This window comes from Hippopotamus amphibius, chromosome 7 (assembly GCF_030028045.1).
Source record: "Hippopotamus amphibius kiboko isolate mHipAmp2 chromosome 7, mHipAmp2.hap2, whole genome shotgun sequence".
In the NCBI taxonomy this organism is placed as follows: domain Eukaryota; kingdom Metazoa; phylum Chordata; class Mammalia; order Artiodactyla; family Hippopotamidae; genus Hippopotamus; species Hippopotamus amphibius.
The window spans coordinates 8,206,470-8,219,895 of record NC_080192.1 but is presented as its reverse complement, the minus strand read 5'-3'; the positions used below and the strand labels follow the sequence as shown (position 1 = coordinate 8,219,895).

General features: G+C 38.8%; 1 protein-coding gene across 2 annotated transcripts in view; it reads right to left on the bottom strand.

The window, feature by feature from the left end:
- Positions 1-11,781, bottom strand: part of MRTFA (myocardin related transcription factor A) — a 95,932-nt gene extending 84,151 nt beyond the window's left edge. For both annotated transcript variants that reach the window (XM_057740479.1, XM_057740480.1), the window contains exon 1: positions 11,444-11,781. In XM_057740479.1, the coding sequence (XP_057596462.1) occupies positions 11,444-11,489 (46 nt within the window). In that variant the 5' untranslated portion in view covers positions 11,490-11,781. The remainder of the gene's footprint in view (positions 1-11,443) is intronic.
- Between the last annotated feature and the right edge of the window lie 1,645 nt (positions 11,782-13,426).

Genomic DNA, 13,426 nt, shown 5'->3' with positions numbered 1-13,426 from the left:
TTTTGGAAAATATAGCTATTTTTCTCAAAATGTTATCTATATTAACATATTAAAGGGATTTTTATTTAACTATAGTTGATTTACAATATTGTGTTAGTTTCAGGTCTACAGCAAAATGATTCAGTTATACACATATTTTTTTCCAGACTATTTTCCATTATAGTTTTTATAAGATATTGAATGTACTTTCCCATCTCTACTAGTTTTTAAAATATAAGGCTGTCTTGCCTATGCTTAAGGAAAATAATAAAACATTTCTTCACCTGTGGAGAATTTTAAATGGGAAATACTCTACCCCTGGGTTTAGGCATGGTTAGGGCCAAGAAATGAGTGAAGGCAAGGGAAGGAAACCTCAGGGAGAAAGCTCAGGAACCACGTACAGAGCTGGTTTTGCTAATCTTCCACAACTGTTCTCAAACCTTGGAGGTTTCTGTGTAATATGGCACACTTCCTGACAAGAGATCAGGGAGAGAGAGGTGATGTGGGTGGGAAAGAAGTTCACACACTTGGGGTTTTGTTGTGTTTTGGGGTTTGTTTTTTTTTAAGCATTACCTAAGCAGTGCTACCTTCTTTTCTCCTTTTGGCTTACTTCCTACAAGAGTAATTTTAACTCCAACCTCCTGGTGCCCAAATTAGCTCAGGGTACTCCTGAGTGTATGAAGGTGAAAGGCAATCAACCTGATCTGTTACACCCAATGGAACATTTTTCTGTTTTACATAAAAGGAAAAAAGCAACAAAAGCCAATAAAATGTTCCATAAACTTAAAAAAAAAAATCAGAATAATCACACCCACTCACAGGTTTTGAAAAGCACAGCAACAGAATCATGCTAGTTCAAAAGCATAAGAGTACAGTCTGACTGAAAATGATCACTCTAATGTCATTTTGTAAACTGTCTGGATGGAAAGGGGAGACAGAAATTAGCAATAGAAGTCAGAGTTCCGAAGTTCATTTTTTTTTAACAGTTGTTAGCCTTGTATTAAAAAAGATAAGGGAGTTTTAATGTAAGGGTGACTTTAAACTTAAAACAATCAGATAATTTTACTGAAATCAATTTTATTGAAGTTTAATCTAGATATGACAGACTTACCCATTTTAAGCATACAAGTTCAATGCCTTTTGACAAATGTATACACCCTCATAACCACTATGACAATCAAGATACACAACACTTTCACCCCCTCAAGTGCCCCCATGCCCCTCTTTCTGCTTCCGACCCCGGGCAACAATTGATAGGCTGTCACTCTAGAGACACCTGCATTGCTTCCCTCAGACTTTTTAAAACTGAGGTATGATTCACATTCTATTCAATTCACCCATTCAAAGTGTATAATTATATTCCCAAAGTTGCACAACAATTGCCACTACCTAGTTCCAGAACATTTTCTTACCCACCAAGAAATCCATAGCTATTATCATTGCTGCCCCATGCCCCACCACCAAGCCCAGGGAACCACTGAGCTTTCTGTCTCTATGGATTTGCCTATTCTGGACATTTCATATAAATGGAGTTATACAATATGGGGCCTTTCATGTCTATCTTCTTTCACTTCGCATGTTTTCAAGGTTCATCCATTTTATAGAATATTTTAGTACTTCATTCCTTTTTATTGGTGAATAACATTCCACTGTAGGGATATACCACATTTTGTTTATCCATTCACTAAGTAACGGACATTTGTGTTGTTTCCATTTTTGGCTAATGCTGCTATGAACATTTGTGTACAAGGTTTTGTGTGGAGTGATGTTTTCAGTTTGCTCAGGTACATACCTATGAGCAGTATTTCTGGGTCATATGGTAACTCTGTTAAACTTTTTGGAAAGATGCCAAACTGCATTTTCTTAAACTTTTTATTTTGAGATGATTATAGATTCCCACCCAGTTGTAAGAAATATTTCAGAGCTCTGGTTTATCCTTCACCCAGTTCCCCCCAATGATAACAGCCTGCAAAACTATAGCGCAGCATTACAACCATGACACTGACACAGTCAAGATACAGAATGTTCCATCACTACAAGGACCCCTCATGTTGACCTCTGATAGCCACAATCACTCTCCTCCCAGCATCACCCATCTTAGCCCCTGACAGCCATCAATCTGTTCTCAATAACCATCATTTCATCATTTCAAGAATGTTATACAAATGGAATCACATATGTAACCTTTTGGGATTAGCTTTTTCACTCGGCATGATTCTATGGAGAGTTGTCCAGGGAGTTTTACGTATCAATACTTTGCTCCTTAAAAAAAAATACACCAACAGATCGTCTTTCTTTCATCTGTTCACCTCCAAAACAAAGTCAATAAAAATAAAATATCTGTTCAAACAACACTCCTCAACTTTAATATGCACCTGAGGATTTAATTAAAATAAAAATTCTGACTGCATGTCTGACGTGGAGCCTGAGATTGTGCGTTCCTAACAAGCTCCCAGGTGATAAGATGGCGCTGGTCCTTGGAACACACTTTGAGTAGCAAGGTGTCAGAAGGGTTAGCAAGGTCATAGCATCTGTGTGGACAGCCTATTGACACCATATACTTTCAACGCTCTACACAGCCAAATATTTTATAAATTAGTCTCACGGCTCTGATTTGAGGAATATAATCTAATTGATTCTCATAAGAAAATCAAGGTCAATTTAATCAACGCTTAATTTTTCAACATAAGTGCTTCAGTTCCTACCTACGAGGCAAACATGGGGCAATATAAGTTTTGACTTTCTGATAAAGAGTAGACTGACTGTTAAGAGGATTTTCACACCTACCCTAAAGTCAAAGAACAAAATACATTACAGGAAGGTACTTTCAAATAGTTAAAACATTTTATACTAACACTACTATTTTATATTTAAGAGAACTCAGATTTTTCTTGCCTGTCAAAAACAAACAAGGACAAAAAAACTTAGTGTGTTTTTAGTTCATACAAAACTTCTGAAAGGTTCAGCAAATTGAGAGTTAGTTATTGTGCGCAGGAAGGATCTACAGCTCTGCCAAGAACATGACCTAATACAAACACCATGAAGATAAATTTCAATAAATCTTACAAAATAGAAACAAAGGCAAAAAATATAAAATAAATTTATACAAACTAGACTGGTCAGACGGAACAGCTTAATGGGATGGAGTGCCTCCTTATCATTCACTGTTTGGTCAGTAGAGTGCTTTGACGGCAGAGGTCCCAAAAGCAACAGTTCTAGCTCCTGATTCAAGACACTACACTTCCAGCCATTTTCTGCCTCTTTCACCTACCTACATGTACACACACACACACACAGTATCTTATACGAGTTTTATTTCAATACAACAGAAATATATGCTTAAGATGGAAAATTAGAAAGATACAGGAAAACTCAAAGGAAGAAAAAAACCTACCATGAAATCCCACTACTCTGAGATAGTTACTAATATTCTGATGTATATATATCCTTACAGCCTTTTTTTAGGATTATATGGATAAATGGTAAACATTTTCCCACATCTTTAAATAACCTTATGACTACATTAGTACCAATTATATGAATATATCATAAGTTATTTAACCAATACTCTACTGCTTAAGTATAGGTTATTTCTGTTTGCTTTTGGTTTTTTTATTATAAAGAATACTGCTATGGGGACTTCCCTAGTGGCGCAGTGGTTAAGAATCCACCGGCCAACACAGAGGACATGGGTTTGAGCCCTGGTCCGGGAAGATCCCACATGCCTCGGAGCAACTAAGCCCGTGTGACACAACTACTGAACCTGCACTCTAGAGCCTGTGTGCCATAACTACTGAGCCCACACACTGCAACTACTGAAGCGCCTAGAGCCTGTGCTTTGCAACAAGAGAAGCTACCACACTGAGAAGCCTGCACACTGCAACAAAGAGCAGCCCCCACTCGTCACAACTGGAGAGAGCCCGCGCACAGCAACACTCAACACAGCCAAAATTAAATTAATTAAAAATTTTAAAAAGACGACTGCTATGAGCATCCTTATATATAACTCTTCTATATCTTTTAAATACCTTTAGAACAAATTTCCAGAAGTACTTCAAGGTTAAAGAAGAAAGATACTTTTAAAAAATTTATGTGTTGCCAAATATCAAGAGAGTTGTGGCAAGTTGTTAGACTATTCAGAAAGAAATAAAAAACTATCCGTACCTAACAGTATTCAAAATCCCAACAACAAAAAATGAAAACCACCACAATAACATCAAAAAAACATACGGCATTTATTATGTACCAGGAACCGTTATAAGTGTATACATTTTACATATGTGAGGTCATTTAATACGTACAACAACTTCCTCGGGTTAGCATTAATACTATTTTTTTTTAACAGATGAACCAACAGGCACAGAGAGGTTAAGTAATTTGCCCAAGGTCACACAGCTAGTACTAGTAGTGGCAGACCTAAAAAACCTGGGTTCCAAAATCTATGCTCTTAAACACTATACTATTCTTCTCAACCTTTTTGACATTAGGGCTCCTTTATCCTCTTATATTTACTGATAATTTCAAAGAGCTTCTGTTTATATGGGTTTTGTTTATATCTATTACTACTTATCATATAAGAAATTAAAAATGAAAACATTTAAAATATTTCTTTAAAAAATAGCAACAAACCCACTACATGTTAACATATTTTTATGAAAAAATAGTTATTTCCCAAAACAACAAAAAAATAGTTAAAACGTGCGATTTTACCATTTTTGCAAATCTCTTTAACATACAACTTACTAAGACAGCTGAATTTTCATACGTGATAGTGCATTCAATCTGTTGAGATATCGTATCACCACGTAGCTCTGGAAAACTACACAGTACACTCATGAAAGGACAACAGTAAAAAAGGCAAATAACACCTTAGTATAAGCATATGAAGAGCTTCCACCTCACATCCACTGAAAAGGCCTCAGGGATGCCCAGAGGTCCCCAGACCATACTTTGAAAACCACTGCACTAGTTACTGCAGTGCATGTTACACAGAATAGTTGAAAGGCATGTTTTTGTTTGTTTGGGGGGGGGGGGTTGTTTGTTTATTATTTGTTTATTGGCTGCACTGGGTCTTCATTGTTGTGCGCAGGCTTTCTCTAGTTGTGGTGCACGAGCTTCTCATTGTGGTAGTTTCTCTTGTTGTGGAGCACGGGCTCTAGGCACGTGCGCTTCAGTAGTTGTGGCACGTGGGCTCAACAGTGGTGGCTCATGGGCTCTAGAGCACAGGCTCAATAGTTGTGGCGCATGGGCTTAGTTGCTCAGCAGCATGTGGGAATCTTCCCAGACCAGGGATCGAACCCGTGTCCCTGCACTGTCAGGTGGATTCTTAACCACTGTGCCACCTGGGAAGTCCCCCAAAGGCATGTTTTCAGGAACATGCTTGCCTAAAACATATCTAAAAACATACTCCAAATTTTTTGGTAAATCATTTACTCAAGAATTATTATTAAGTGCACACTATGCACCAGGTACCTGTACAGGTACTGGAAACACAGCAGAAAACAAAAGCGAAAAACCCCCTACTTTGAGGTATTTATTTTCTTGTAGGGAAAAACAGCAGTAACCAAGAAACAAACAAATAAATCACACAGAGTCAGTCCTCCATACCCACAGGCACCGCATCCACGGATTTAACCAAAATATTTTGGGGAAAAAAATTCCAGAAAGTTCCCACAACCAAAACTTTAATTTGCTGTGCAGGCAACTATTTACACAATATTTACACTGTATTAGGTATTGTAAGTAATCTAGAGATGATTCAAAATATACAGGAGGATGTGCACAGGTTATATGCAAATACTATGCCGTTCTCCATACGGGACTTGAGCATCCACGAATTCTGGTACTGGAGGTGGGGGGTGGGCTGGAAGCAACCATCCACAGAAACCCAGGGAAGACTGTAACTCTGTCAGATGCTAAGTGGTGTGAAGAAAAACAAAAGCAGACTTTTAAAATACACGGTGGTCAGGGGAGCCCTGACTGAGAAAGTGACATTAGAACAAAGATCTCAAGCAGGCAAGGGAGCAGGCCGTGAGGCTACCCAGCAATGCGTGCTCCAGCAGAAAGAACACCACGTAGCAGAGCCCTGAAACAGGAGCACAGCCTCAGGTGCGCAGGGGCAGCTGCGAGGCCAGCACAGCTGGGACAGCATGAGCAGGAGAAGAGCGGGAAGAGCGCAGTCTGAGAGTTACAGGGCTGGGGCCTTGAAGGCACTGTAAGGACCTGGGCTTTTTCTGTGAATGAGAACCAGTGGCAGGTTCTCAGTGAGGGAGGGGTTCAATCTGACTTTTCATTCTAGATGGAACATACAAGTAAGTAGTGTTTCAAGTAACACACCTAATTTAAACATATGTTCCATCTCCCACTGTGTGTCGTGAAGCCTCTCTAAGCCTCAGCTTCCTACCCGACATACTATGAAGATACAGATACCTCAAAGTTGTTGGGAAGATCAAATAAGATAATATACATAAAAACACTTTAAAAGTATGATACACTACAAAAAATTTCACTACTGAGTTTATCTTCACTGTGTAATTGCCACAGATTCGTCTCTTCTAGGCCCTCTGTACTTACCAGACTGCTGCCATTACCCCACTTATGTGGCTGCCGTGAGATTAGGATGCCCTAGACCCCTAACAACATGAGCTCAGCCTGATACTGCCCTTTAGCTTGTGGAGAGCAAGGCAGAGAATGTTGTTTTTTGTTGCTGATGGCAGAGCAGGAGGTTTTTAATTTTTTTCCCCTTGTTATTATAAAGAAAATTCTTTCAAAAATAATGCATGTGGTAATCATAAAAGTGAAGTTCCAAAAAAAACAAGACTGTATGAGACTCATCTTTATTTAATTTGGCACTGTTCTAATAAAGCTAAAACTGTGGTTCATGGTCTTGACAGCGTGCCTCATCCAAAAGGAAACAAAAGGGAAGAAAAAAAAGATGGAGACAGACAGATGAATTCAAATTCCTTTGATCTAGGTCCTAACTCTAAGGAGACCCAAGACAAATTAATAAGTCAGAGAAAGGGCAGTAAGACGTCATCCAGAATACTGATGACAACATCTGTTTGTCTGCCTACCTACCTTCTGAGATCATCAGGGGAGGAGCTCATCACCCAGGCCAGAGAAGGCTGGGCAAGACGGAGGTCCACCAGGGACCCACAGGGCCTGCAGCATCTGACTCCACTTCCCGGGGGCAGGAGGTGGACACCCAGGCACTGGTTTTTATCTCCACCTATTAAGATGTGAGTCAATCTGAGTAGTGCTAGAAACCTGCGATGGAAAAACCCAAAGAAACCAAGATCTCTGGGGAAAATTATAAACAATCTCATACATCAAAGGTCTCTGATGGTTTCTTTGTAAGTATGTTACAGCAGAAAGAGCACTGTCATGGGAGTAAGGAAATGATTCTCCTTCCATCTCTGCCACTAATTAATTATGTGACTTCAGGAAATAAATTAACCTTAACAGGCCAAATTTCTCATCTTAAATAAAGGAGAGGACAAGAAAATACTTAAGGTTTCCTTCAAGCTCTAAAATCTCTTGAATATAAACAAACATATATTTTTTAAAAGCCCACATTAATATTTACAGTATTAGTAGATCCAAAAGACAGATAACTGCTGAAGGTTCTGGAGTTTTTCACTAGCTCTATAGACCCCTGAGTGATGGGAATCCAAACAGGGGGCCTTCTTTCAAGAATTAACGTATCACCAAAAAGCGCAAAAGCTGTCTGTCCACCATCTTTACTTAACCTTATTTTTATGAATTACTACTCCTCTCTCTCTAACCCATACTATTATAAAATATACAGGTCAGAGGCAAACTGTAATGATCGGGGAACCAGAAGTTAAATAAATATGCAGGAATTAAGTATACAGACATCAAGGAAAGAGAGAGTAAATGGACCGAGGAAACATTTTTACATGGTAGCATGTACGCTGTACACACACCAAAAATTTAAACAGTATATACAGTTAAAAGCAAACTAACAAAGCAGTTTTCTAAGGGACAAATCAAAGAGGGTAATCAGAGGACTTCAGTGTATACTGTGCTGCATGTCTCAGGTTGGATAGTGTGTCCATGGGCTTGTGTGTTCTATATACTGTTGTAATATGTACTCTACATATACTTTCACAATTATAGGATATTCTATACTCATAATAAACATAAGAGAGAACTCCATTCTTTGGTGGAACAAAATGTCTCTTCCATCCCAATCCCCCAGCTCTCTATCCATTTTCCCTGAGGCAGTCACTGTTACCAGTTTCTTACAGTCCTTCCAGAGACAGCCCATGTACAGACACATAGATCCTTCCAGAGATACCCTACACAAGACAAGAGTGGGGAGGGGGTGTAGGGTGTGGATGGAGTGTGTGTGTGCGTGGGTGGGTGGGTATGCACAGATATGTGCACAAGAAAGACAGAAAAAACAGACTTCCTAACTGTGCCTCATCAAGATCAGGTGGATGTCATGTGACCAAACATACCCAGGAAACTGCTGCAATCCTTTTCTCTACAAAGGAACTACGACCATTGTTGTAGAGTTACAAACTAGTAAGAAGACGGCATTGGCTGGATGCAGGGACAGGGCCTGCCTGGTCAAAGCCTTACATAGTAGCTGTCAAGAACTGAGCCCCAGCATTCTTTGGTTTTAAAACATACCAGAGTCAATGCTGTGCCCCAATATTCCCTTAGTCTTAGCTTCAGAAATCCCGAATGTCCATCTCAAATAGTTTTCTAATCACAATGATCTAGATAGGTTTCCACAGCAGTGACAGGTGCTTTAATCCTCTAACAGTGGCTTGATCAAAACACTTGGATTCAGCAGTACACATCACAGGAAGACAGGGCACACGGCACATCCTGAGATGAGGAAGAACTTCAGTTGTGAAAGCTGTGCTTTCAACAGCACATGCTTTGGGCAAGGCCTGGCTAAGATACAGGATGATAGAGGATTCATGTCTTAATATGACAACAGATCTTAAAACACTTTCATAAAATCTTGATTTTAAAACGCTTATGCCTATTTATCAGGGGAAGTGTGCCAAACTAGATTTCTTCATTCATTAAAAAAATAAAATATGTACTGAGTGTCTACCACGTGCCAATGTCAGGAGCCAATATATAGATGAATATATTGCCTTTGAGAAGCTAATAATCTAATTAGGAAGACAAGAAAAATGATCATTAGTCTACATCGTAAAGGTGGTGCTGCAGGAACAGAGAGAAGGAAGGGCTGATTCTATCAAGAGAGGTTTCACAGAAAGGTAGCGTCTATACTGCAACTCAAAGGGTCAGAAAGAAACCACCAGCAGTGAGTAGGATAAAAGTTTTTATATGCAAGTATGCCTCACCAAAAATCTCCAATTTAGGGTGAAAACCTTATATCGTGAATCTTGTCTAAAGGGGTTTCATTACTTTAAACATTTCATTAAATAGTAGTTTCATCTATAAAGCATATATTCACAGAGATCCAAATGCTGGAAAACCTACGGCTCACATAGATAGTCTAAATGTCTTGACTTTTTAGAAAGAATGATAGGCTTTTTTTTTTTTATTACAGCTTCATAAGAGACGCTTTTACATTTCCCATCACAGATATACCTATCATTTACGATTACAACCTGGTATAATGGTTACAGCTTCAGAAGAAAATAGTAACAGTTTTACAAAACAACACAGTATTAAGGTTTTTGAATATTTAGGAAACAAAAGTAAGTAGAGAAATCAGTCTGCTCTTCCTCCTTTCTATACCAAGTTTCTCTACTTTTATGAACATATGGCAAAAGAAAAAGGTCCACATACATACTGTTCTCTGCAGACCTTTCATTCTACCTGTATCCAACACCCTTGTCAATTTCACCCATACTTGTCTTACATACTATTATCCTTTGAAAGTTTTATGAAGTAGCTGGTCCAACAGATGGGTGGCTAGCCCTACCCAACATATGTCATAGGAAAAACAGCTCTTAGGCAAGACAAAATATTTAAGTAAGTCCCTTTCCCTTATCCAGCTAGGAACTGTGAGACCCCAGCTCAGAGGAAAGCAAACAATCTTCTAACCTTTATTAAGAAAAGCTACTGGACTGAGATGATCTGTAAGTAACAAGATGGTCAAAGAAGGGAGAGAGAGTCCAAATGCTAGCTTCTACTCCCTAAGATAAAATATGCACTTGCCTACAAACAGCAGAGAACCACGATACAGAGTAGGGGGTGAAAAATCTGAGTCATTTTAACTGGGAACTATTTCAGCAAAGACAGATGGGAAACATTCAGATAAGCATACTATCTTGTTTAGGACACAAAACTCAACAGATCTGTGGGAGGAAAAGAAAAGGAACCTGGAATGCACAGCACATATGAACAAAAAGACTCAGCTAATAAATGACTCATCATGGTCTTATTTGTAACACCAGAAAGAACAGAATAGTAGCAATATCTTTCCTTTTTGTCCATACCCTGTCCATAAAGTGTAACTTGAGAGCATCTGATCTTGTCTTCAGATGGATATCTGTGTCTTTCAACATACTACCTAAGCGCTCCCCGAGAAGAATAGTGAGACCAGTTGTGTCAGAGACAGTATCTGCCAGACCAAGGAGTCTAATTTTCCTCTGAGTGAAGGCCAGTGGATGGGAAGAGGTCCCCAAATGCCACTTGTATGAATTTTTCAAGATATTCGCTAAAACAGGAAAACACTACAGAGTACATTTTAGTAGAAGTCTAAAAATAACGAAAGAACATTCCCTATTTTTAGATATCTAGCTTACAAGTTTAAGAACACTAAAAGCAATCATTAAAAACACACTGGAATTTTTTTTCGTGTTTTAAAAGATACTTTTAAATTGGGAAAACTGTTTTGAAGAGAGAGAATTTCAAAAATCTTGCATTCCTTCTGTTGTCTGACTGCCCCCTTGCTCAAACTTCCGCATCTCTAAAACTCAGAGTTCCAAACCTATGCGGTATCAAGAGCATTTCCAAAGAACCAAAAGATGATACAGATAGAAGGTTTACCACAAAAGAGAAAGAACAGCTAAGGAAAAATTTTAAGACATGCTTTCACAAAGAGTCATTTAAAAAAGAGTGTAGATTAGTGATTAAAGACAGTACCGTATAAAACAGCAAAAGCAATTTAATTATCCTTCATTAAAAGCAGCACCACGGACAATAACAAAATACTTGATTAAAGAAGACAAGTAGTTTTTTCTCACATCCCCTCACTGAGCAGTCTTAAGATCCGTAAGCAGCTAATTCAAAGGCTATGTCTGAACATCTAGAATTTGCAATCAGGAAAAAATTATTAATATCTTTTTACAATTAAAAGACTGAAAATGCAGCACATTTACTGGACAATTTATATTTACCCTCCCTCTATCTCCCCCCCCATCTCCATCCAATCCTAGTATAAATATGCCCAATGTTTTTTAAGAAACCTATGGCAAAAAGGATTTGCAGGAAATATGGGAATTACCGGACTGTACAGCCATCATTAACATCTCAGGTTCCAGTAGCGTCATGACAGATTCTTCTCAGAAACAACAGCCCACAAATATAATGAAAAAAAAAAAAAAAAAAACTTAAAGTCGCAGAAGAAAGATGTTGTCTTCAGAGGCTACCGAGGCTTTCATAAATTCAGTCTCATGCCTTATGCTCAAATCAGACTGTGGGAACTCACTCCCCTTCTGAATGCAGTCACCAATTTATCCACCCTTCACACAAGTCAAGATGGCACAGAGTTGATTTACTGCCGACAGGAAACCAAAAAGCGTTCAAGTTCAGACCTATGAAGTGTGGTTAGAACAGTGAGTGAGCTCCTCCCCTTGCTATTGGTCTCTGGGGGGAGGGGAGACACATACAGAAAGAGACCTTCAGAAAACAGATCAACTGCTTTTTTTCCCCTCTCTTTTCAAGAAGAGAAGAAGGTTTTGTTCAGAACCTTAGTATAAGGGACTCTGCTGCGAATGCAGTTTAGAGCAACAGATTAAACCTAATCCACACAACTCAATCCTGTGAAAGGCACAGCCCGATTACTGACCAATTAATGGGAGGTGGCATGGGGATTAGGCATATAAACACATGCACACAAATAAATATGTAGGGTGAGTTCGTTTTCTGAAAAAGCATTCCAACAGCTTGTTCATCTGTGATATTTATAGATAACAGGCTAAGGGAAGTTGAATATTTAACTACAGAAGCACAGATATTTCTCCACCCCCTCTCCAATTAAAATATCTGTTTCAGAAAGTCATCTGAATACATTCCGGAGCTATAATCTGTCTTTCAGATCTGCCAACCCCCGAAAGAGCTCCTTACTTGTGCCTATGTAAGACATGGGACCTGTGAACAGACAGCTTACTGATGTTATCTGACTTCTCTAAAATGCTTTACAATCATGCTGGATGTTTGGAACACATTAAGGAGACCGTTACAGAAATAAGAATTTCCTCATAAAGAAACTTCAATTCTTTTTCCACTAGCACAGAGCAGGATCTTCTGAATAAAAACAAACATGGGCATTTTAACCTTTCATTGCAAAAATAAAAAGAAATTAAAATCCTTTCTAATTATAGCAATTTTCATTTACCCAAAATTAAAAACTCATTAATTCCCTTCACAGTACTTTTTACTGATATTCATAAGGAGATTATGATGCCTTTTAGCATATCTGATTAACTTTTAAATTGCTGAAAACTAGAAAACCATTTTTGCTATGTTTAGCTAGAATGCCTCAAGTTTTTCTGGTTAAGTGACAGACTGCATCTTGAAAGTCTACTGGGCAAACTCAGCCCAGCAAATGCCCTAATGCTCACATAGTCACACAAATGATAAATGAAAGCACTAAGAGGCCTTAAAAGAGAAAGTAGTCTCAGAATGATTGAGGGCAATATTCTGTTATTAGAAAAGAGAAAGCAATGCAGATTTGGGGTGGGGGAAGATTCTGTGGAGGAGGAAAAAACTTCCTTTCTTTCTCACTCCAAGAACATCATGTTTGAAAGAAAAGCCAGAAAAGCTCTATATAGAACTGTGGGAATGACTCAACAGGCAACGGGGTGGCAGCCAGTGTAGGCTAAATGCTGCTCTGGGAAGAGAGACGCATTCTCACTGGCCCCTTCTCGCAACCAAGCTCTCAAACCATCTTAAGAAAAATGGCTAAGTTTCAACTCTCAGACTGCATGATAGTCTGGTCCGAGGTTACCAACTAAAGGAAAAGAATCCCTAGAAGCTTGAGTCATTCCTTTGTCCACATGTGGGCTGGACAATTTGCTGTGTGAGGGTTTTTCAAATGAAACAAGTTCTCACAGTTCTGTACTTACAGGAAAATAAATACAAATGAAAAGATTCCTGCAAAGAAGATGGCAGGAAGGGCAGAGGGCTCTTTCCCTCCTGCCAAAACTCTTGGGTTTGCTGTAGAAGAGTCCTCGCAACGCTACAACTGCCAATACCCCAGCCTGAC